Below are 26365 nucleotides of genomic sequence, written 5' to 3' on the forward strand. Positions count from 1 at the left end.
CTTTCTATCCAGGTTTATCCCTCACTATGAGACGATTTTGATTATGGGGGATTTAAACATTCATGTCTGCTGTCCTGACAAGCCTTTAGTGAATGACTTTTTAAACATCATTGATTCTTTTAATCTTACACAGTTTGTGTCTGGACCAACACACCAGCTTGGGCACACACTAGATTTAGTAATAGGTTGCGGAATATCTGTGACAGAAATAGAATTCTGTAAACTGCCAATGTTGGATCACTTTGCGCTTGTGTTTGATGCTTTACTCCCGAATTTAAAAGACCCAGGGACTAAGGAAACACGTTTGTGTCGCTATATTAGCCCCAGAGCTTTAAGTGATCTACGTCTGAGATTGCCTGATACTGTAAACCAGGTTTTTAGCCAGACCTGTTCAGTTGACAATCTTACTGATAACTTTAATGGCGCTCTCCAGGGCCTGCTCGATTTAGTGGCACCAGCAAAGATCCGTAAAGCTTCTCAAAAGAGCTCTACACCCTGGCTAAATGATGAGTTACAAATTCTCAAAAAGAACTGCAGAAAAGTTGAGCGCCAGTGGCATGGCTCTAGGCTGGAGGTGCATTATCAACTGTGGCACGAAAATCTGATCACTTATCAGTCTGGGATGGATGCGGCGAAGGCAGCCTACTATTCGAATCTGATAGCTACAAATAAGCACAATCCCAGACTTCTTTTTGACACTGTTGCTCGGTTGACACAAGGCCATCAGAAAAAGAGCTGTACTGAAGTGTCAGCATATGATTTTTCTGACTTTTTTGATGACAGAGTAGAGGCTATTAGAGCCAGGATACCACAGCCATCCATGGGGGGATTAGTTTTTGGTGCCATTTTGCCCCCTTATTCAGGAAATGTTTTCTTTGAGTTTGAGTCCATCTCATTAGATGATCTGACTAAGGTGGTCGTGGCTTCTAGATCCACAACTTGCTCCCTGGATCCGCTACCAGCCTGGGTTATTAAGGATCTTTGGTCAACTCTAGGAGCCTATGTCTTAGCTATCCTCAATCTATCTCTTTTAAATGGAGTTTTCCCAGCCTGTTTTAAATCTGCAGTGGTTAAACCCCTATTAAAGAAACCGGGTCTAGAGCCACTCTCACTGGCAAGTTATAGACCTGTCTCGAATTTGGCTTTTTTATCTAAGGTTTTTGAAAAAGTGGTCTCAAAACAGCTTGTAAATTTTCTGTCTTCAAATAATCTGTTTGAGCCACTACAGTCGGCATTCCGCACCAACCACTCTACTGAAACAGCACTCACTAAGGTGGTAAATGACTTACTATTGACGGTCGACTCAGGCTCAACATCTGTTCTTTTATTGTTGGACCTGAGCGCTGCTTTTGACACAGTAGATCATCACATATTACTAGATAGGCTCAGGAACCTGTTTGGCATCTCAGGCCAAGTATTCCAGTGGCTAGAGTCATACCTGTTAAATAGATCCCAATGTGTTCTACACAATAACATATTGTCTGCATCCCGGGCAGTGAAGTATGGAGTCCCACAGGGGTCCGTTCTGGGCCCTCTGTTGTTCTCACTGTACCTGGCACCACTGGGTCAGATCTTGCGTTCTTTTGGTCTTGCTTTTCATTGTTATGCTGATGATTTACAACTATATATGCCTATAACAGCAGGAAATGTCTCAGACTTAAGTACGTTAAAGACCTGTCTGGCTGCTGTGAAGGGCTGGTTATCAGCGAACTTTCTGCTATTAAATTCAGACAAGACTGAAATGATAAAATTCGGTCCAGCTAGACTAACTCATCCAGGTGATGGTCTTGTCTTGACCTTGGATGATTGTGTCATCCAGTGCAGGGACAAGGTTAAAAATCTCGGTGTCATTCTGGACCAGAGCCTCACATTTGACCCTCACATAAAGGGGGTGATAAAAATAGCATTCTTTCACCTCAGAAGAATTGCCAAGATTAGATCAATCCTTTCTTTTGAAGATGCTGAGGTTCTGATCCATTCTTTTGTGACATCCAGATTAGATTATTGTAATGTCCTTTTGTCGGGATTGCCAAAAAAGAGCTTCCATGGCATACAAATGGTCCAAAATGCTGCAGCTCGCATTTTGACTGGGTCCAAGAAATACGACCATATTTCACCAGTGCTGGCCTCCCTTCATTGGCTCCCTGTCCATGTTAGAGCGGATTTCAAGTTGCTCCTGCTAACTTACAAAGCGATAAATGGCACCGCTCCTTCTTATTTAAAGGACCTTCTCGTCCCATATGTGCCCTCAAGGGCTCTGCGCTCACAAGGCTCTGCCCTGCTCACTATTCCTAGGGTTAGAAGAAAGACAATCGGTGAGCGTGCGTTCTCTTTCCGGGCACCAACTCTCTGGAACCGTCTTCCACTTGATATCAGACAGGCAGAATCAGTGGAAGTGTTTAAAAATAAGCTAAAGACCCACCTGTTTTGTGTTGTCTACATGTCATAGGCTGTTCTTTGTGCTGTTGTAATTTATGTGTGTTTTTATATTGAAATAGTTGTTTTTAAATTTGTTTAACATTTTTGTTTTTACCTATTATATTTGTGGTGCGAAATTGTGTGTTTTTAAAATTGAAATAGCTGTTTTTATATAGTCTAAAATGTGCTGCTTTTTACTTATTGTACTTGTAAAGCACTTTGACGGAAAGTGCTATATAAATAAAGTTATTATTATTATTATTATTATTATTATGTTGTCAGGTCATCAGCTCCATCTTGTGGTCAGTGTTACAGGAGCTGATCAACTTCCTAATAACGACCATATTGGTTAACTATTAGTAAACAAGCTAATAAGTCCTTTAACAAACAGACCAACTAGATCATTATTATTATTACCAACTAGATCATTATTTGATCATTATTTGCACACACCCACATACACACACACACACACACACACACACACACACACACACACATCCCCCCCCCCCCCCACATACACACACACACTCACTCTATTGTCAATTTCAAGTATAGTGAACCCCTGATGAATGCAAACTGCTTTGGAATGTTATGGTAGCATGCACGCTAAACTGTAGCATTCAGTAAAATTACAGAGAATGTTATTGAATGGAGACCGGAAACCTTTAGGCTATTGGTCATGGCATTTGCAATTGCCTGAACTGTATATCAGGAGTCAACTACTGTATAACATTCATTATTCCACTGTCATTTTGAGTTGTGTTTTTGACAGCAATCCATGTGTAAGAAGCTCTCCCTATACTATATGAGTACTCCACCCTCACATCTTCTCAGTTCTCAGTGTTTCAGGCAAAAAAAACTCAGCTAGGGTTTGGATTCTAGACTTAAATGGAGGAGAATCGTCAACTGTGATCATGACATCATGACTGAATTATAAGGACAATGCAGAAGTGGTGCAGAACCTCAATATGACTTCAGTAATTAATATTAATTAGTATAAATGTGTTAGCAGGTCAACACATCTTGAAAACATCTTGACTTGAGTCTTAGATCTAGCTGTTATACAGAATTAGCATGTGACAGAGCATAGAATGGGGATAGGGTTCATGTATATATTTTATCATCTGTAGCCATATGAGACTGGGCCGTGTGTGTGTGTGTGTGTGTGTGTGTGTGTGTGTGTGTGAGAATTGACTTTTGGACTGCAAAAGTTGTTAAGTAGACATGAAGAACATTCTAACGTTCTTATCTTACAATGTCATTTGTAATACATGTGTACCTTCTTCAGCCTTTACCTTTGTGCTTCACAGGACATGCCCTTGGCAATACTGATGAACACTTACTGTAAGTGCAAACATTTGTACAATTTCTAAATTGTTAACTTTCAATGGCAAAAGAAGACAATTAATGAATGGAAACAGCAAGTATACAAGAGCAATGTATTGAATGTCAACAACAATAACAAGCTACCTCTTTTGGAGTCATTCCTTTCCTCTGTTTTTAACGTGAGTAGATACATAGGTCTCTTTACAAGTCAGCCTACCTTTCTAGCCTCACTTCTATTTCACTTAAGATGCTCACTATGATATTGTACTGTACAATGCTTTTCAATGCAAAATTCTGTACAACAAAAATACATTGAATACAATCCTTATTCACTAGTTTCTTACTATGTCTATCATGTGCTTCATCACATTGGACTTGATATACACATTAGAAATACGATTGAATACAGTTTTTAAAATATAGGCACGGATAAGCAATGCATCCATCTATTTCAGAATACATAAAAAGACAACGGCTAGGGTTAAAATGCTAAAACATAATCATTACATCTCAGATATCATAATAAATCTTTATTTTATAATTCGTGGATTACATTTAAATCCATCCTAATTCCAGATAACCTCAGGTGATTAGGTATGTGATTCAATCAGCCTCATGTGGGTCACTAACAGAGAAGGAAGACTACACTTTCACCTCAAATCAGTTGAAAATATCTGTGTGTGAGAGAGAGAGAGAGAGAGAGAGAGAGAGAGAGAGAGAGAGAGAGAGAGAGAGAGAGAGAGGGGGGGGGGGGGAGGTGACAATTAATACCTATGAAATTCTGTATTACAGGGGGTAAAACATGCTGTGTGTGTGTGAATTCTGTCATTTAGCTTCCATCTCGCAGCATTCAATAAAATGCACTAAAAGATGACCTTAACCTACAACAGCAAGTGTCTCTCACATCTAGATAGAAGAGTAGTGCTATGTGGGAGCATGTCTGGCAGGGGTGGACTGCACACAGCATTGTCAAATCTTAGTATGTGCTCTACAGTAAATTCAAGGCAATCTTTTCAGCTAAGTCCAACAAATACAAACATTGCAATGTAATTTGACTGTATTCAACTGAAATCTATGACTGTGCATATACAGTAAATGCAACAAACCATGCCACCATTGCAAACCAGCCATTAGAACTGACGGAACAAAAAAAACATGTCATCATTTTTAAATATACTATACTGATCTGAACATCAGAGATGTCCATGAAAAATAACAAATAAAAAGAATGCTTCCGTAGAAAGCAGATGTGATCAAGCATTTTTTTTTTTTTTTAAAGAGCACATCGTTACTGCCTGCTCCACTCTGCCATTGCTGAATGAAGAATCAACAGAATCCAGATGGAATTTCTGGTTTACTGGTTCGTCGGGCAAAAGGGGAATCATGTGTCATCATGTACAGTATGAATGTACATGACTGAATAACAGGGAAGCACCTGTTGCAGTGCTGTCTGTGCAATCTCTGAAAGACTCTGTAGAAGAAAAAGAAGGCGCAGCCCAATGTCTCTGCATCTGTGCTTATTTGGCCGCCTTAATGAGGTATTATATATATACTGTATATATATGAGGAGAGGTTTGGGACAGGGCCAGGGGCCATGTCGAGGGGAGTGACATTTGACCTAGGGGAGGTCGTGATTTCCCATCCAGGCTCTAGCAGTGGGACTCCTTCTCGTTGACGGGGAAGTAGCCCTCCTTGGTGGGGGGCACTCTCTGACGAAGGCTGTCCCCATCAGCAGCAAAGATGGCCAGCAGCTTCTCCTGCTCCTTCTTGGTTTTGGGTAAGTCGACGGAAGGGGTGGTCAGGATTTGAAGGCGCTAACAGACAAACAGAGGAAGAGAGAAAAGAGAAACAGAAAATAATAATTAATAATAATTTAATGTTAATAATAATTGTGCCATTTAGCAGACGCTTTTAATCCAAAGCGACTTACAATTACGAATTACAGGGACATTCCCCCTGGAGTAACTGAGGGCTAAGTGCCTTACTCAAAACAGGGGTAAACAAAAGTAACTGGATGTGTGTTACGTTAACTTACATTTTGATTACAAGACCAGGCCGTGATCTGTATGTGTGTGTGTGTGTGTGTGTGTGTGTGTGTTTCTTTCTCACCTCTCTGAGGGTCCCCTCAACAGAGCAGAGTTTGATGACCATCCAGAGTGGGACACAGAGCATGGAGGACAGGGCCAGGACCCAGCCCAGCCCGTAGCCCCACCAGGGATACACATACTCATTGTTGTACTTCAGAGGGGTATACTTGATCAGGGAGAAGGCAAAAGTTCCCTGTAGAGGCAGATGTGTTATTGTTCATTGGCAATACAACATCTTGGTTAGATGTTTTTTTCGTTTTTTTTTCATTCAAGAAGGGACAATGCATATCAATTGACAACAAGTGTAAATACGCCAGATTTAGCCAGGAGGCACATTTTCATCTGTGGCCCCTGGCCAAGATGTTCAGATTCTTTACCTAATGTTACCTAATGTAACTAGGTAGTTGTTACATAACCAATAACCGCTAGAATTGTAATTAATCAAATACTTCAATGATTGTGCTTTTGTCAGTTGATATTTCCACAGAAAGTGCTTTCGTCTCCAGTAGTTGGGACAGTGTTTGGAAGGTTTAAACTGTTTAAACTGAGAATACTGTTTGACTCACAAAGCAGGTTGCAGGGGTGAAGAACATCCAGCAGTATTTGATAATAGGACTGGGCCGGTAGCCGATCATGTCCTCAATGTTGTCATAGAAACGATCAGCACCTATAGTGAGTAGGGGTAAGACAGTCAGATAAGGGACAGATGCTTCTATATAGGCCATAGATGTATACTACTTATGTGTCTATGATTGAATATGTACTTGTACATGAATAGTTATTGATTGCGTCAGACAATATCAGCTAACCCACAGAAACATTAGATTGAAATCATCGTCAATATCACATTCAGACAACTGCCTCAATATGACACAGAGGACTGATTTTTGTGGAGTGGAGTGGACCAATCTTAATTCTTCCTTCTTCTAGCATTATGACTTCCAATGGTTCCCAATGGGGAGTGGATAGATGCTTATCTCACCTATCGCGTTAATATTATTAGTAATAGATTGGTTTTCTTTTCTTTTTTCTTTTTAAATTCTTCATAACTTTTTTTCCTTTCCATGATTATTGCTCTTATTTCTGTTTTTCCTTTTCTTGATGTGTTCTGAACAAATGTATCCTTGTGTCTTTTTTTTGTGTGTGTCTTTTATCAGTTTTTTTGTGCTATCCTACCATTTTGCCCCATGGATTTGATTTTGTTTGTGGTATCTTTTATCTGATTTACATGTATTAAGTGTTCTTTGTAGTATATTGAAACTTAGCTATTGACGGGAGTGGAACTATGTAGGCCTACAAGCCTTCTGGGCTCCGTTCCCTCCTTGCACCGTTTCATGTGTGCTAGATAAACTAAAACCAAAAGAAACCTATGAAAATAACCCTGTGTCTTGTTCATGTCCCCCTTCAGGCATTTTGACACATAACTTGGCCAGACACTCACCATAAATCCAGGCAATGCAAACAGTCTCGAAAATAGCCACAAACAGCAGACACATCCCACTGGCCGCGTAGTAATCAAATAGCTGGAAGACGTACATGCCCCCCTGTAGAGAGAAACACATGTTTACATGCAGGCAACTAGGGGCACCATCTGTCTCACTGTCCAATTCACATCTGAGGAAGCGTGTACAAAAATTCACCAGGGAGTTGGCACTCGTTAGATAGATGTTTGGATACATGTTTAGGCATGTCCAATGGACAACACGCACATGCTCTTTTTCATGCACTGAATAAATGTGTCCCGTAACTTGTGGTCACGTGTCTTTAAAATAAATAAAAAATCTCACTGAAGACCCTCCATTCATGTGACCAAAGACTTTAACGGCTACACCACAACACCACACATAGCATTTGGGATAGAGAGGAGAGTATTCCTGATACTGCAGTTCCATTAAGTGCACCTCTAGGGGGCGCTGATCCCTACCTCAGTCAGCATGATGAGGCCCATGAGGAAAGAGAAGATGGCCACAACCAGGATGAAGAGCTCTCTGCGGTTCTTGCGGCGGAAGGTGGAGGGGTACATATCCACCATGGCGGTCACCAAGCTCTCCACACACACAAACTACAGCAAGTGAGAGCAGAGAGGGGATGTCATCGATTGGCATTGTAAAAAAAACTACCATTGACATGCAGATAGGTAGACACGTGCATAGGCCTATGTGTGAAACAAGATGTCCATTTGATATGTAGCAGATTGATATTTTATTCCACTTGTCATGTCCTGTCTTTACCCTGTAGATCTGGGGCGGGAACCCCTCTTCCCCTCAGTCTACCACGAGAGGTCCCATGGGTAGGTTCTAATGTCCTAAGCACCTGATCATTTAGTTGATTTAACATGAAAAATGTCTTATTTCAGTTATTTTCTTATCATAATTAGTTGTGTAATGTTTCATTTAATATGCTGACAAAGTGTCATGTGGTTATGTTAATACTTTTATTCATTTAACAATGTTTTCTTTTGTTGTGTATAAGGATTAGAACTAGCTGGCTGTCACATTCCTAGCTAGGCTAACATTTTCTTTCGTTGTAGTGAATGGTGCTTGAGTGACCGCGAGTCTGTGAGGATCCTAATATTTGTGTTTTGGTTTGCCTGATGCGAATAAATGGCTGCTGCCAAAGGCATTGAGACATCTTTATTTGACAACACAACGCAGAGCAGATTACTACCGCTAGCCTACATATATTCAAAGATGGCATTGGGTAGTATTGTAAAGCCTCACCTGGCTGTCCAGGTGGGTAGTATTGTAAAGCCTCACCTGGCTGTCCAGGTGGGTAGTATTGTAAAGCCTCACCTGGCTGTCCAGGTGGGTAGTATTGTAAAGCCTCACCTGGCTGTCCAGGTGGGTAGTATTGTAAAGCCTCACCTGGCTGTCCAGGTGGGTAGTATTGTAAAGCCTCACCTGGCTGTCCAGGTGGGTAGTATTGTAAAGCCTCACCTGGCTGTCCAGGTGGGTAGTGTTGTAAAGCCTCACCTGGCTGTCCAGGTGGGTAGTATTGTAAAGCCTCACCTGGCTGTCCAGGTGGGTAGTATTGTAAAGCCTCACCTGGCTGTCCAGGTGGGTAGTATTGTAAAGCCTCACCTGGCTGTCCAGGTGGGTAGTATTGTAAAGCCTCACCTGGCTGTCCAGGTGGGTAGTATTGTAAAGCCTCACCTGGCTGTCCAGGTGGGTAGTATTGTAAAGCCTCACCTGGCTGTCCAGGTGGGTAGTATTGTAAAGCCTCACCTGGCTGTCCAGGTGGGTAGTATTGTAAAGCCTCACCTGGCTGTCCAGGTGGGTAGTATTGTAAAGCCTCACCTGGCTGTCCAGGTGGGTAGTATTGTAAAGCCTCACCTGGCTGTCCAGGTGGGTAGTATTGTAAAGCCTCACCTGGCTGTCCAGGTGGGTAGTATTGTAAAGCCTCACCTGGCTGTCCAGGTGGGTAGTATTGTAAAGCCTCACCTGGCTGTCCAGGTGGGTAGTATTGTAAAGCCTCACCTGGCTGTCCAGGTGGGTAGTATATTAAAGCCTCACCTGGCTGTCCAGGTGGGTAGTATTGTAAAGCCTCACCTGGCTGTCCAGGTGGGTAGTATTGTAAAGCCTCACCTGGCTGTCCAGGTGGGTAGTATTGTAAAGCCTCACCTGGCTGTCCAGGTGGGTAGTATTGTAAAGCCTCACCTGGCTGTCCAGGTGGGTAGTATTGTAAAGCCTCACCTGGCTGTCCAGGTGGGTAGTATTGTAAAGCCTCACCTGGCTGTCCAGGTCGGTAGTATTGTAAAGCCTCACCTGGCTGTCCAGGTGGGTAGTATTGTAAAGCCTCACCTGGCTGTCCAGGTGGGTAGTATTGTAAAGCCTCACCTGGCTGTCCAGGTGGGTAGTATTGTAAAGCCTCACCTGGCTGTCCAGGTGGGTAGTATTGTAAAGCCTCACCTGGCTGTCCAGGTGGGTAGTATTGTAAAGCCTCACCTGGCTGTCCAGGTGGGTAGTATTGTAAAGCCTCACCTGGCTGTCCAGGTGGGTAGTATTGTAAAGCCTCACCTGGCTGTCCAGGTGGGTAGTATTGTAAAGCCTCACCTGGCTGTCCAGGTGGGTAGTATTGTAAAGCCTCACCTGGCTGTCCAGGTGGGTAGTATTGTAAAGCCTCACCTGGCTGTCCAGGTGGGTAGTATTGTAAAGCCTCACCTGGCTGTCCAGGTGGGTAGTATTGTAAAGCCTCACCTGGCTGTCCAGGTGGGTAGTATTGTAAAGCCTCACCTGGCTGTCCAGGTGGGCAGTATTGTAAAGCCTCACCTGGCTGTCCAGGTGGGTAGTATTGTAAAGCCTCACCTGGCTGTCCAGGTGGGTAGTATTGTAAAGCCTCACCTGGCTGTCCAGGTGGGTAGTATTGTAAAGCCTCACCTGGCTGTCCAGGTGGGTAGTATTGTAAAGCCTCACCTGGCTGTCCAGTCCCAGCAGGACAATCATAATGAAGAAGAAACAGGCCCAGAGAGGAGAGAAGGGCATCATGGACACGGCGCGAGGGTACGCAATGAAGGCCAGACCAGGACCTGAGACAGAGGATTCAAGAGGGTTAGAGAAAAACAAAACAGTAATCAGTCACACTCTGAGAACTTTGGAGCCACCTGACCAGAATGACCTACATGACCTGTTACCATTATCTGACAGTGGCTGGTGAAAGGGGTACCAAGTCAGCAACCGTGAAGTTTGCGCAAATTGAGAAAAAAGTGTATTATATATATATAATTAATCTATATTTATATTATATTATATATTTTAAAATTATATTATGAAAGTTTAAATCTTGAAGAGCCCACTCAATATAACAAAAAACTGTTTTAGGATAAGTAAATACTTATCATTTGTCAGCAAACAAAGCTTGTTTTTCGATACGCGATTCACTCCACTATTATCTGCTGTACTCGGGCTATAGTCTTGTTTATGTTTAGGGACTGTGTGATTATCTAGTTATGTGTAGTTATGTATTTTTAGCATGTTCTGTCAGTATGTTGTAATGTGCTAAACATGCAGAGCAACTATCTAGCTAGTGCGATGTTCTTTGTTGTTAGCTGTCGATTTTCAGATTTCAATGTACACATCATTTGAAAGCCTACAATCTGCACTTTCATATGTAAAAAAACAGAAAAATGATCTTGCCAACTTGGTCCACCTTTCACCAGCCGCTGGCACATAATTCTAAAAACGTGGGTCATCTTGGGGTTCTCTTGATCTTGAAAGTTGACAGCATGTCATGAACATGTTCTGGCTATTACATAACAATGTGTTTTCATTGTTGAATAGTGTTGAAATTGTACTGTGGTACTTGAATGGAGTATTTCTGTTACAATCTAGAAATTGGATGGCTCTCCAGAAGAGCGTTTTCATCAAAAGGACTACCAACCAGATTCGGCCACTGCTGAGATAGACACGTTCTGCTCATAGGACATAAAGCCGAGGATGGAAAAGATGGCAAAACCGGCGATGAAACTGGTCCCACTGTTCAAGAAGCACAATGCCAAGCAATCCCTAGGAACACCAGAGAGACAGCTGTTAGACTCTGTACATGTATTGTGCAACAGAAGTGTTATGACTAGTGCCAGTAGTTTATCCTGACCGAGTGAGTGACTGACTTTAAGGCCCTTGTTGTTGTTGATGTAGCAGTAATATGACAAAACAAGATCTTTGTCAAGCTAGATCCAACCAGCGAGAGTATGACATACTGTAGAGGTGTTTAAGTTGATGGCTGACCTGTAGCAGTTGTTGTTGTACTTATTATAGCTTCCCAGTGCAGTGAGACAGCCCAGGCAGATGGCATAGGAGAAGAAGATCTGAGTCCCTGCGTCCATCCATACCTTGGAGAAACCAAGAGGGAGAAACCATGTCATTGCTCTTTCATCATTGGTAAGAAAACAAAAAACGACAACAACATATTATTGCTCTTGATAGCTTTACGTCTAGAGAATCACCAAGATTAGAAAAAGCCAACACCTCAAACTAGAGTCTCTAGTCAGTCATTCGATTTGAATACCAACTGCCTAAGCTAAAGGTCTGCAGTGGAGCTAGAGTTTTGAGTCATTTTATCGTAAACCCATAACTATCTATCTGCGTGGGCGATGTCATCCAGGCATCCAATGGACACTGTTGGTGGTTGTACCATTTATAAACAACCGTCTTGAGCTCCATCCAGTATCTCTTCTAACAAGAATAACATGATATTTCTCATCAGAGAGATGAGAAACCCACCCATTACCTCCCACAGCGTGTATACAACTGCCCCCACCCCCCCACCCCCCGTCTCTCTCTACTCTCCACCGTGACAATGCCAAACTGGCACATTACTTCTCCGTCTCTATGGCTCCACTGCACCAAGTGTGGTACTTTTCCACCGAGTCTGTGAACGACCAGTGCACAATTCCAATTTGAAAGAGGCCACTCTTTGTTCTCAGAATTCGGCAGAAGTGGCGCTGAAGCAATGGGGCACGTTTCAGTTGGCTGGCAGCCGGTGCAGAGAGAGAGTGTCTCTGATGAAGCCAGTACTGGCAACACAACAGCAGACCACACCATGATGACAGATGTTCCCAAGACCCCAACTAGGAATAGACTCATGGACTCTGCCTTGCAACACACAATGTTGTATTCATCCAGAGTGCCCCTGCACAGATTGAAGATGGCACTCATTCTCCTTTTTCGGTTGTTGTTACTTAACGTAAGTGCCAAAATGTAGAAGTGGTTGCGAAATAGCTCTCCTTCTGTTTCATCACCGGTCGAGAAGTCTGGGAGCTATGCTGACCACATTCCTCATGACCTTGTTTCATCGACATTAACACCTGTCCACTTGTAAAATATTCCCAGGCACTGCCAACATCCAAGATTCGCGCATACTACTCAGCCATGGCTTAGAGAGATCTGTACATCTGATCTGATCAGAAAGGCTGTTATCTGTTAGCAGAGCATAGGGTTTGTCAGAAAGGTGGGTAGTGATGAGAGATAATTAGGCTCAACACACAGGCACAGGGTAAAACCAGGCTTGTTGTGTATTTATCAGAAAAAAAGAATAAAATGAATGAACTGAAACAAAAAGCATGCTCACACAGAGCATACTTGCAGGTTTAGTTTAACTTAAAGAGGGACTGCACTAGCTCATTTAGCCTTGATTTTACCCCTCATTTAAATCCAAAAACATGCAACTGAGAGCGAGATTTTTTTGAGGTGTGGTTTGATCAGCCAAAGCTGAACCTTCAATATTATTCAGGGTGAAACAGCATGACATAACAATTCACCGCCAGTCACATTCTGTTCTCAGAAAAAAGTTAGCAAAGTTATCAAAGGGTCTGGAATGAATACATTCTTAGGCAGGAATTCATGTACAGTATATGTCGACTCCCTAGGCCACATAGACAGTTTTCAACAGGAATAGTTGGTTTTTCGGCATGTAGTCCGAACTCTCTGATCCCAAAGCAGTCAGAGAGCCTTTTCACTTTCACTCAGGGGGGAATGTCTTTGACCTAGATGTAAGCTGTTGGTTTGGTGTTCCTAGCTTCAACAGTGTAAAAGCAGTGAAGTAATAATTACAAAGAACCTGGGGGTAGTTCACTGGAGTGAGCGAGTCTTCAATCTACTACAAAGTAATTTTACTCAGTACTAGTTACTAGTCCAGTAGCTCGTTCGATAGTTACTGGAGGTAGACTCCGGTAGACAGTTTTATGAGTAGAGGCGAGCCCCATAGGGGAGCTCTTCTCCTAGTGGTTTACCCCGCTACCTAAGGGTAGCCAATGACTGATGATTTCCAATGCCTCTGTCCCTTATGGCTGCTTTATAAGGGGGTGAAACCTGTCACTCCTTCTGCCAAAAAGTACATAATACAGCCGGATTGAATGAGGTGAGGTGGGCCAGAAGCCCTATGGGGCTCCGGTCCACTCATAGAACTGGAGTCTACCTCTCTAGTCTACATCCGGTGGAGCTCCGCCCCATAGGGGAGCTCTGCTCCTATTGGTTTAGGCGGAGTGAGTGAGGCGAAATGTACCCCCACTGGGACTCTAGGTCCTTAATCAGAACACAACAATCTCAACAGCACCCGGGATTGACCACTGATGTCGACTCAATCTAACACCGAAGTGTTGATCTAGTCTACACCAGGTCCGTCCCTCTGATCTAGCCCTAACGCACAAACACGGAGGGCCATCATTAATGCGAAAAACAACACAAAGGAGAAACCCCCCTAGGTCATTTTCGCACATCCGGGGCGGCTGTGGCGCAGGAGGTAGAGCCTCCGTCTAATGATCGCAGGGTTGGCAGATCGGCGGTTCGAGCCCCGGCTGTCCACATGTCGAAGTGTCCTTGGGCAAGACACTGAACCCCAAATTGCTCCCAGTGAGCGGGCCGGCGCCTTGCATGGCAGCTTTCCGCCATTGGTGTGTGAATCAGTCCATTTACCATTTATCTACACTTGAAAAAGAATCTCCCACAACTAGGGTTAGAACCCATGTGCTACCCTCGCTACACTAGTCATCAGGTATGCTAAGGACAGAATGAGCGAAGATGAGGAAGAGATATCCTTCAAGTAATATCGTATGAACGGAGACGGCAATGACCAAGACACCGTCTCACAGGTCTCCTCCACTCCCACTCCCCTGAGAATGGCCACTGTAGTTGCCATGCCTCTAGTGGAATGAGCCCGAATGCCAACCGGCACGGGTTGCCCTTTGGACTCGTATGCGAGACTGCTCGTCTCATGAAGCCAACGGAAAAGCCACTGCTTCGAGAGACGTAACTGGCGAATGACTGAACAGCGTTGTTGTCGCAAAACCTTCAAGGTATGCAGAGATGGCAGCTGCGTAAACCTTAATAGTCCCCGCAGCTAGCCCTCTGTCAAACAGTGACTGCAAGAAGCACAGAAACGTTTCATCCTGACTACAGACCGGGTCAACATCTCACTCCTCACACGACTGTGTAAACATCCGCCAATGTGATGCATATCCTCTTGCAGTGGATTGAATGGTCAGAATGACAGCGTCTGTTAGAGTGGACTCCATGAGTGCCCCCCCCACCCAGGTTGTCCTTTCACCAAGCCTCTGGCTTGGGAGAGCCTATCCTGTCAATGAGGTATAGGATATGGGCCCTCTACCAACATCTCCATCAGCTCTGGAAACCATGGGGCACTGGGGCTGGCAGGGGCTATGAGAATTAACTCCAGCCTCTCTGATCTCACTCGTGCCAACAGTGGGAGGATGGATGCCAGAGGTGGAAAGGCATAAAGCAGGACCCTTGGCCAAGGGTGGTGTGCGAAGGCATCGACCCCCAGTAGCGGCTTGTCCTGCTCGCGCAGAGAGAACCAAATGCGACACTGCGCATTGGTCTGTGGCGCAAACAGATTCATTAGGTTAGCCTAGCTTCTGTCTTAGCCTGTAGCTTTAGAATTTTTGCCAGGATATCTTCCGTGTTCTGAATCCTCTTCACAATTCACCCTTCAGCCTTGTCCAGTCTAATGTTTGCCCTCGTCATTTCCCCTTTGATATCCTCGAGTTGGGTCTTATTGTCCCGTCGGAAATCTCTCAATTCAGATCTAATCTATCAAATCAGATCTAAGTCTACTGTATTTTCCGGGAGCATTGAATCACCCTCGTGGCCATCATTGCTAGCATTAGTAGGAGAGTTGCTATGACTTTGTTCGTTTCGTAACTGTAGCTGTAATTGCTTCTTATCTTTTTTCCTAATAGACATCTCTGCCCTCTTTCACTACTTATTTGGTAATCTCTTATAAAATGAAATTCTTAGTTTGAGGGAATTTCAAAATGTATTTCAACGGGAGAGCCTTCTTTATGCTGCCATCTTATCCGTGTCTCAACCGGAAGTCCGACAATGGAGGGTTCTAGGCACCATTCGTCCTCTCTCGGGCCTGTCCGTGACATCATATCTGCTGGTTCGTTGAGAAGGCCTGGGATGATGGAGAGCTTTCAGCGATCTCAGGTGTGCGACAGCCCACAGACACACTTCTGTCTCTAGGCGATGAAGTGATGGTGAGCGTACTCCCCCTTGTTGATTGATGTATGCTACTGTCCCTCTGTTGTCAGATCTGACTACCACGTCTAGATCCTTTAACACTGGGGAAAAATGAAGTCGCATCGGTCGGAGGTGTTTCCATTCCGTTGAAAGCAAGAGAAGGGGAAATTCTATCCCATCCAATATCCACTTCCACCAAGTCAACAATAAACATCCTTCGACATGAAGGGATTCTATGCAATTCATTCAACATGTCTCTTACTCCCACATTTCCAATGCAATTCAAAGATGTCCAGCAAAGCACTGTACACATGTAAGTAGCTTGCAATATCTACAGTCAGAATATAGCATCTGCAATTTCAATATAGCTAAGAAAGGTACTATACAATTTTTGCTTTGTATAGAAAGGGATTGAGGGATTTAAATGTTTAAACCTCCCAGCACCCTTCCCTTGTTCACTCCCCTTTGTCAGGTAGAAAGGTCCCTTTTGTCTTGCACAAAGGTCATCAAAATGTCTCTGAAGGGCTCACTCTATAGGAGGGAGTAAGGTGTATCAATTAGGAATGGAAACGACCCCAGGTCTAGTCTGACCACATCCAGGTCCAATCATACTGGGGGAAGCTTGGCTTCAACCCTCCTGTCATGGGCAAGCCAAACAAATCACAGGCTTAAGGCTTAAGGCATGTACATGCATCATTTGTGCGACTAGTATGCGGTTTGCGCTGTGCAACACTGTCGCAGGCACTAGTATGTAATTCATACTACAGGGCTGCCTGCGTTTACCTCAGGATAGTTTGTCTCTCTGCGCTTTGTGAGTACTTCCAGCCAGGGGAGCATAACGAAGAAGGAGGGCGTTGTTTTCTCCAGCTTTCTTTTAATTCGCACAAACTTCTCCAGAATCTTCTTCCAGTACTGAACCACTTCAGCTCTGCCTCTTCAGCTTTACCATCCAACCAGTCAACGGTGTGCAACATCTACACGGCAGGTTGCTTGTCGTGACAAAAATCGAGAGAGAAGCGCGAACCCCTGCGACCTCCTCTGTCACGGTGGCACGACCTCCGTTGATGTCGATGAAGCATGCTAACGACCTTTATGTGTCTCAGGTCAGTGTGTCCTAATGAACTGATTGGTCTCAGGTGTGTTCTGTCCTGGGGTTGTGTGGAAAGAGCTTGCTGGCTGCTGAGGCAGGACTTCAGCCCCAACAAGGGGCATTCCCCCGGGCCCAGCCCAAGGTGGTGCCACATAACGATCATTCTTCAGGACATATGAGTTAGTTCCTTTTGGCTTACAAGTTATGCCTATAGGCCTCCTAAAGTACCACTCTTTCCCATCATTAGTAATCATGGAAAGTTATTAGTTAAGTTCAAAAAGTCAAGAGCTCACCTAACCTACAGTTAATCATTAACACTACAACAGCCGTGCCTATTTTACCTACTAGTAGAGCCGCCTTAGGGGTCAAATAGACCCCCTTTTTAGAATGTAATCTGCTATTTACACACAGAGATCACTAGAGGGCGCTTCTTTTTTTAGCCTGCCTCCTACACAGAAAAACTGCAAAACTGCTTGATATTATCTTATCCTGAAGTGATTTTGAAAATGTAAGGATACTGGGTGGTAGAACGCACATATCTAGGAAAGGTCATGAAAGGAGGGTCTTGAAATTTGATCGAGTGCAAAGATCACATCAACATACACAGTCTACATGTCTAGCTTGTGTTATCTGTTACCTGTGGGTCTGCCAGGCGTCCCAGGTCTGGGTAGAGGTAGTACTTGATTCCAATGGAGGCCCCGGGCAGAGTGACCCCTCTGATGAGCAGGATCACCAGCATGGCATAGGGGAAGGTAGCTGTGAAGTACACCACCTGAGGGGGCAGAGCCGTAGCATCAGCTAAGTAACCACACAACACATCCTTAAGGGGTCCGTTCAGATGCCAAATATTCCATAAACCATCTTGCTTGTCTTACTGGTGCTATTGGCTATACCTATCCCTCTCCATACTTCAAAAGGATCACATATTGAGAGTAATTGCTTCTTTTATACTCTTTATACAGCATCTATGCACATTTAAAGTTGTGAGGCAACTTTGTAAAAAAAAAGTATGATACTGTGTTTGAGCAGTGTCTGAGGGAGAATGTACAGCACTTTACCTTCCCAGTGGACTTGACTCCCTTCCAGATGCAGAAGTAGCAGATGACCCAAGCTATGGCCAGACACAGGACCAGATCCCAATGGAGGGATCCTATCTGATCGATTCCCGGCGAGATCCGTAGGACCCTCCGTCTGCACTCATGCACACACACACACACACACACACACACACACACACACACACACACACACACACACACACACACACAGTCAAGCAAATGGAACAAAGACAGCATGGGATGAGGATGACTGTATATATTCCAAAGCAAATAGTAACAGTATCAGCATTATAGAATGGTAGTAGATTTCACTACCAAGCACTGTATTCGGTATCTGTAAGGACAGCCCTAAGATTCACTGATGATGAAGATGCTTGAAGACTAATCCAGATGTATTCAACAGAACTGAATCTTTTGCCAGGACCTGAACAGATAGCTAAGAAACTGGCTGGCTGCCAGGCTAATGACAAAACTTACTCCCAGAATTCAATGACTGGAGAAGTGGCGTTCAGTGGGAAGTGTGTTTGATTGATGGCAGAATCATTCCTCCTCTGAAACTCCATACAGGTTTCTTTAAAAGGTTAAAGATAAAAAACAAACAAAAGAACCATTCAATCCATGCAGTTATCAGGGTATCCTAGGGAAACACCACTAAACCAGCTATATGTCATTGTGATATTGGGTGTTTTGGCTTTTCGAACTGCTTATTCTCAGAGTCTGACCTGTGTTCCAGGTGTTGTTGCAGGAAGCCCAAGGCAGATCCCAGGTGAAGGAAAAGGACAGGTAGAAGATGGCCCAGGCCAGAACAACAATGTAATAGAAATTCAACAGAGCCACGATGACTTGTGTGGCATAGCCGACCCCTAAAGAAAGGAGAGAGTGGAGTATTATTAAAAAGTACAGAACTTATTCATATACTTCACATACAGTACCTTGCGTAACTAATTGGACAGTGAAGGTTTTTTTCTATTTTTTTCTGGCTATACTTCAAAAGTTCAAATTTGGAATCAAACAATTACTATGAGGTTAATTGCTGTGCTTTTATTTGATTGTATATTTGCGGTTTCGCCATTTTGAAAAACACTTTTTATATATTTCAGGGCAAGGTAATGGGACAGATTCATGTAAAGTCCACATTTAGCACCCATGTTTAGTATTTGGTCGACAATACTTTACATGCAATAACTGCCTGATGTCTGCAACCCATTGACCCTACCATACTCTGGGTATCTTCTCTGGTGATGCTCTGCCAGGCCTGTACTGCAGCCATCTTCAATTGTTGTTTGTTTAGATTTTTGCCTAAAAGCGTATCATCAGGAAATGAAATACATGTTCATACATTTAAATCTGAAGGTTGACTTGGCCAGTCTAGAACTTTCCACTTTTTGGTCCTGAAAAACTCCCTACTTCTATGACAATATATTTTAGGTCATTGTCTTGGTCTATGTCGAAACGCAAACGAATTTGGAGGCATTTGCTTGTACTCGAGCAGACAAGATGTTTCTGTACACATCAGAAGACATTCTACCGCTGCCATCAGCATCAATCAATCAATTATAACAAGTTAACCAGTTCTCATGGCTGCTATACAGTACATGGCCGAACTAAATTGAAGTGTAAATCTTGGGCTGATTTTTTCAAACTTTCCAATTGCAATCACTATGGTACAGTACTCATTAATATTCTTATCTGCCTACAAGACCTTTTTAGACCTTAAAAAAAAAAACTTAAAAAAAAAAACTTTTAGCAAACTAACCTGACCATCCCTTTTAATGATAACTAGTGGTTTACACCATGCAGTGAAGTCTCTGTATTGTGTCTGGTAATGTATTCTGCAGATTCTGTAGTCTCTGACACCCCTGCATATGCATGCTGTAGGACTGTGTCAGCCCCTTGAACTGAAGCCTATAGTCATGAACCAGAGGAGGTGATCCAGTTGTTCAGGCCTAAGTCAAGGTCACTAAGTCAAGGTCACAAGTGTGGCTCATTGCTCCCCACCACACCTCTCTCATTCCTACCTCCTGGAGAGTGTTCCTGGTCTATGGGACAGATGTTTCTTTTTTTTTTTTCTTAATTATGGTGAGATTTCTTTGGTCATCCACTATAAAACCTACCACCCCAGTGAAGCAGTAGAGACTGGTGAAACTCTTTGTTCAGCCAATGCATAAGCAATCTTTCTGATATTTTCCTTTGCAAAGACAACCCGAAGGTCATAGTTAAGTAAGTAATCATGCATGCATATCCACACAAACTCATTGCAGGCATGGGTAATCTTAGCCTTGCCTCATCACCATAGCAGGCATTCCTGTGCAGTTAATATTCAACTCTAACCCTAACCCTATGTGAGTATGAGATAATCCAAAACACACAAAAATGTTTTGATGGGCCACAAAAATGTCACATAAAGTGACTTGATATATGAGTAGACATGCAGTAAGAAGAAAGACATTAAATGAAAGTGTCACCTTCAAAGAGAGGGCTGATCTTCCTCCAGCAGGTGATGCCCCCCTCACTGGTGAACTGCCCCAGAGAAGTCTCCAGGAAAAACACAGGAATCCCACAGGTGAAGAGGAAGATGAGGTATGGGATGAAGAATGCACCTGTTGGGAGGAGTGAAATTCACTAAGTGTCCAAGTGCTGTTTTAGGACTCTAATTAAGAACTTTAATATAAGCTTTAAGATGAAAGAGGTAGAGCAAAGGCTAATGCTGAAGTGTGAACAACACTCTATTCTCCCCCAGAATGCCGTAGCTAAATGCCCTGGAACTGCTCTCTGCACTTGAATCAATAAACAAGAAAATAATTTCAAAGCTTTGAACTTAGATCCCTTGACCTGCACACAATAACACAACCAGCATACTGTATATTCAGGACAGTATCAGTCGTTTGACCATCAGTGACCTGACACCTTTATATTAAGAGAGCTCTTCTAATTTCAGTTGTTTTAAAACGCTGCCTGTTTTAATGGTGCCTATGCCTCACTAATGCTTTGGGATACAATTCGATTTTTACTGCTTCCATCTTGCCAAGCCGTCTTTTATTATAGTAAGTAGTTGTGTAACGTTTTACAAGAATAGTCTTTTTTGGCAGACACATAAACATAAAATAAGCAATTTTAGCAAAAATAGCAATCATTATTCACGGTTTATTATAGATACCATACCTCCAAATTTGCACCATTGAGCACAATGTTACTTTACTACCCTATCTCCTTACCTTCATAGGTCTTAACAGCTTTGAAATCCAGTGTTCTGATGGATGCAGTGCTGTTTTTAATTAATTTGAGCAGACTTTGGGTCAGATATTTGTACGTAAATGTGGCGTATACTGTACGTTTATAGATTAGTGTTACTCAATACTTAAGTGTAAGGGGTTGTGTCTTCATTGTGGTTAATGGAGAAATGATCAAGATGGAATGATAAAATACATACACAGCACCCTGAGGGAGAGATGACCAAGATGACTACAGTAGAGTACTGTACTGTATAATCTGAGTCTGCCAGTTTAAAAGGGCTGACATCGATAGATGCAGAAGTGCAGTGTGATTTGATGAGTAAAACTCACCTCCTCCGTTTTTGTAGCAGAGGTAGGGGAAGCGCCACACGTTCCCCAGGCCGATGATCTCCCCAGCCACAGACAAAACAAACTCCACCTTGTTGCCCCACTGGCCTCGTTCTGTCAACTTCTCATCTGGCTTTGCCACGATGTCCAGCGGCCGGCTGTGCCCGTTGGAGGGGTCCATCTTGGGCAGGTTCTCCATGTCACCTGCCAGTCCTGAGGAACACATGAGAGTGAGTATAAATGTGACACATTCTAATGCTTTGGTCCTGATGTCGGGATCCGATGTAATGATCTGAATTTTCTTTCGAAACGTGAATCCATTTCCGCGTTGTTGAAAATCAATGACACATCACTAGTCAACTAACACAGCTTGTTTTGTGAGCCTGCTAACAGTGTAAAGTAGTGTTATGGTTAACTAGGTAGCAGTGGGGATTACTCAACGAATCCATTTCGTTGCAGTATTCTGACTTTGACTAGCGAGTTTGTGTTGTGGTTCTCAACAACGTTGAAACGTAGTTCCGTGTTTCAAAAGAAAAGTCTGAACGTTTTGATCGGTTGCCGACATGCGGACCAAATGACCAGACTGTCTGTCACAAATGCAACGTGCAAGGCAAAGCCTTTCAACTGTCCATCCTCCTTTGAGTTTTGAACAAGAGTCAAACAGCACCATGAGGTGGACAAAAAGGAAGAATTTCAGGACCTCGAAAGTTCTCCAGGAAGATTTATGCTCATGCACATAGAAAGTGTCAGACATGCCTGTTCACATTCACATGTGATATATGTCCCTATTCCCTGTCTAGAATGGGCCCAGGCATTGATAGTCGCGTGTTACGTGATCCCATAGAAGGCCGGTCGACCCTTGGCAGGCTGGTGTTTCGGGGCCACTGATACTGAAAGGGCCTCTTCTCTGTCCAGGAAACAGACAGCTCACTGACTGTGCTCACTCCTGTCAAGTCTCATTAACAGCCCTCTCACCCCACTCCCTCTCCTGTTCTCTTTTTCCTCCTCACTCTTTCTCCCCTTCTCCCCCACCACCACACTGGCTAGGCCAGCCGGACCTCGCCTGCCCCCGGATCAAACCCAACAAATTAACGATCGGTCTGCGGGAGAGTTGCAGCTCCCTTCATCTCATCTCATCTCGACCCCTACCACAAAAACACCTGGACCATCCATCGATGTTCCAACTCACAAGTTGCATTCTGACTAGCTCTGCCGAGGCCAATAAAGATGGCTGTTTTCCTTGACAGAGTTGGGATCTGAAACAACAGGAGAGAGGGCCACCCCGCTGGGCCAGAAGCCTTGGGAATGTGCTCTCTCCACTGGCAAAGGCAGCAGTGGGGTAAAAGAGGGGCTAAGAGGGGGCGGGCAGGGGGGGGGGGGTGAGGGCGGGGTCGGAGGGAAGAGCCAACATCTTCTGAGCCGGAGCCAAATTGTGGCCAGCAGTAAAAATAGAGCTCCTTGTTTTCCAAAGGTACTTGTGGGAATGAAGGCTTGGCATCGTAAGGCACTGGAGGCTCTTGGCCGCAAGGCTGCTTTGTGCCTAGCAGATCAGGGGCCACCCTGCCAGAGCACCTGATCACAGTTTACCTGACTTTTCACAGGCTCTGGTACGGGCCAGGGGCAGCGCCACCCTCAGGCCAAATTCCTCCCAGCGAGCCCTCCCAGTGATCGCGCAGAAGCAGGCCGCACATTAAACAGTCTTTTTTTTTTTTAATAGGTGAGACTAAATATGAACCTTGTCTTTAGTAACCGTATAGGACAGAAATAGCCTTCGCTTTGCTTCGCAGATAGATGTTTATAGAGAGACAGGGGCAGCGTGGGATGTGAGAAATGCCAGAATGTTGGACTCGACATGGAGAGGCTTCAGTCCTGTTCAGAGTTCCAGCGTCACGTCTCTTTCAAAACTCTCTTCAGATCTGCCCTTCAGACAGTCTACTGACTGCTGTAGGCACTGTGGACAGTATTTCACTCTGACAGCTAACGGGTGGAAAGCTCACAAAGCTGCCATCGGCCCATATTTCATTACTTTGAGGCTAAAAACCATGTTCAATATAAATGTATAAACAGTTTTTTGTTCTTATAGTTAGTCTAGGCAATAGATGAATGAATGACTTTTCATAATTTCAAAGCTTTGTTCCCTTATCAAGAACAATCAAGAGCTCTTATGACAGATACAGTTGTGGTCTTGATCATTCTGATTCTGATTCTGATGGTACCCTGAGTTAACACGTAGGCTTTAGTTTAGCGAGTTTGCTCATGATTTCTTTCTTTTTTAAAGGTTATTTTATTATATGGACCACCCCAGGCCACATTGCTCATGAGTTCTGAAGGGAGGAAAGCTAGGGAGACCTACACTCTTAGAAAAGAGGTGTTAGTGGCCTGGGGTGGTCCAGGGGTCTAACCCTTTCTGGTGCTACGTGGAAGCCTTTTGGGTTCCATGTTCAACCCTTTCCACACATACAAAATATCACTGTACTTGAAACACCATTTTATGAGGTGTTATATTGCGTTACAAACCACAGTACCTTACAGTTGCCAACATAGGGCATTAGAAATACAGTTCACAACACACTGCATATTACAACACATTGCTTTATTTATGCAATTATGAATGTTTCTAAAGTACTAAAAACACTTCACAAGAGAATGAGAACAGAGCAGTACCCAAATGTTTGATCAGGTAGATATCTGCTGATTGCTGACAGATGAAAACAGTTGATCATGTACTGAGCCTGCCAATGGCTGCTCATTGGAGAGCATCATCACAGTTAGCTGAGATATTCAAACATGCAAGAGGAATGTAGCAGTGGCAAATTTCCAGACAGATTTATTGGGATTCAATTATGCAACATACTACCAAACATACTGTACGACAGAGTACTGTATGTCAATTATTATCCAAATCATTCAACAAATGTATCTGGAATTACGTAACAATATCTGAAATTACATAACAGTAATCCACTATAATAGTGTGTGATGGCCTACTGAACGTCAATGTTTAACAAGTTATGTCAACAATATGATAACTCGAATCTGTGAAAACTCAAAAACTGACAGAATCCTAGATAATTGAGTTCGAGAGTCCATATTGTAGAGTGAAGTGAAAAGCACTCCTATGATCCTCTCAGAGCTCAGTTCCATCCATGAATGACTTCCCCTGTGTGCCTGCATCAGGACACTTGTATCACACTAGGTAATGCAACCTGCCACAACCTTGCAGAACGAACAACTGGATTTGAATGACTGAATAGTGGACCAATAGGCAGGCCTATTAGTCTGCTGATCTTCAGGAATGATCAGAGATTTAGCAATGTGATGGTATATGCAATTTCTTTACAAACATAGAGATATCTTTTTACACATGCATCTCACTACCTTCCAACTCATTAGAATGACTTTATTACAAAGACAGAAGGTCAGGATAACCCAATGCACAATCTGTGGTTGTTCATTAACTAGGGTTAACTAGACAAAACGGTAAAAATAATCCCAGTGTAAACACATTGCATCCCACTGAATTGTGCAATGCATTTGTTCCAAAACATTAGGGTTGAATGAATCTGCACACATAGCAAATAACATCTCAACAGTATTCATCATCCTTATTAATAACCAAAGCTGTTATCAAGGAGGGGCCGGGCTGTCAACCATATCTCAGTGTATGTCCGTATTGCATATCATTAAAAGTTCAAGTACCGTACCATGAACATGACCAAAATTCATTATACTATCTTCATTATAATATAAGCAGTCAAAGAAATTACAAATAGTGTGTGACCAAATACCCCAGTACTAGCACATCACAAGGAGAAACACAAGACCAAACTTAAGACTTCATAAAAAATAAATCAAGTATGCACCAGAGCCACAATGTATGACATAGAACATTGCTAAAACTCAAATCTTTCAATAGATATTTGTCATACAGTATCAACTCATGTCAGCCATAAATTCAGCAGCAGTAAACAAGCCACTGTAATTGTGATTAAACTCTCACACTAGAGGGAAAAGTAACAATTTCTATCAACAAGTAGTACTCACCTTTCATGGTGATAAAGATCGCCCTAAGGGTTGAATGGTTAGCCAGATATTGGCCTGTTGGTTTTCAGGTTTCACTATATAAAGTGCATGGAGGGGCGGGGATGTTTGTAACGCAAAGCTCTGGTTCAGCCTTCAATGAGCTTTTCGTCTACTTTGCCCTGCACCCTCTGAAGCCCCCCCCCCCTCCAGTCCCATTCAGAAATGAACCCCCAAACACAAACCCATTCACACAGACACACGCGCGTGCACGCACGCACGCACACACACACACACACACACACACACACACACACAAACACATGCATGCACACAACACACACACCCACAGACACAGACACACAGACCCACACCAGACCCACACACAGACAGACACACTCACACTCACACTCACACTTACACACACACACACACACACATTACACACACTCTCAGCAGCACACTGGAGGTCTGTGCCGTCTCTGTGCGGTGGGGCGATTGCGTAACCTTTCGACACACACATTCTCCCAGGGTCGCTCTGTCTCCATAGTCGGTCATGAGAGTGGGGGAGATGCGACTGCGGTCAATATTGTGTTCAGCCCTATAGATGCTCCCTCAAGACACACACACACACACACACACACACACACACACACACACACACACACACAAACCAAAGAGCCCCATATTCCTCCAGTCAAGTGAGTTTTCTAAGCCGTCTGCACTGACTGATTGTAATTAAAACATCACTCCTGCTTAGTGAAGCCCCTGCTCCCAAACACATCCCCAATTCAGCCCCCGGAAAGAGTCTTTATTCCCCCGACCGGAT

The 26365-nt window shown here is 43.6% G+C and overlaps 1 protein-coding gene across 1 annotated transcript; it reads right to left on the minus strand.

Annotated features, from left to right (window-relative positions):
* Positions 1–4974: 4974 nt before the first annotated feature.
* slc6a13 (solute carrier family 6 member 13) lies at positions 4975–25870 on the minus strand. The gene is made up of 15 exons (XM_080538738.1): positions 25561–25870; positions 21520–21729; positions 20422–20556; positions 18679–18819; positions 18434–18527; positions 17957–18089; positions 17536–17670; positions 11558–11661; positions 11211–11335; positions 10247–10359; positions 7759–7896; positions 7276–7378; positions 6401–6501; positions 5857–6027; positions 4975–5561 (listed from the first exon to the last, which is right to left on the minus strand). Exons 1-15 carry the CDS (start codon positions 25565–25567, stop codon positions 5397–5399), a joined length of 1875 nt encoding a protein of 624 aa, XP_080394864.1. The 5' UTR covers positions 25568–25870; the 3' UTR covers positions 4975–5396.
* Between the last annotated feature and the right edge of the window lie 495 nt (positions 25871–26365).

The sequence above is a fragment of the Nansenia antarctica genome (assembly GCF_963989245.1).
Source record: "Nansenia antarctica genome assembly, chromosome: 9".
Lineage (NCBI taxonomy): Eukaryota > Metazoa > Chordata > Actinopteri > Argentiniformes > Microstomatidae > Nansenia > Nansenia antarctica.

What these genes read in the sequence shown, in the direction of transcription:
- slc6a13 (XM_080538738.1), bottom strand. An exon ending in TACAACAACAACTGCTACAG is followed by an intron (nt 11,336 to 11,557) that starts GTCAGCCATCAA and finishes TGGTGTTCCTAG; the next exon opens with GGATTGCTTGGCATTGTGCT. An exon ending in TTGCATTGCCTGGATTTATG is followed by an intron (nt 6,502 to 7,275) that starts GTGAGTGTCTGG and finishes TACTCACTATAG; the next exon opens with GTGCTGATCGTTTCTATGAC.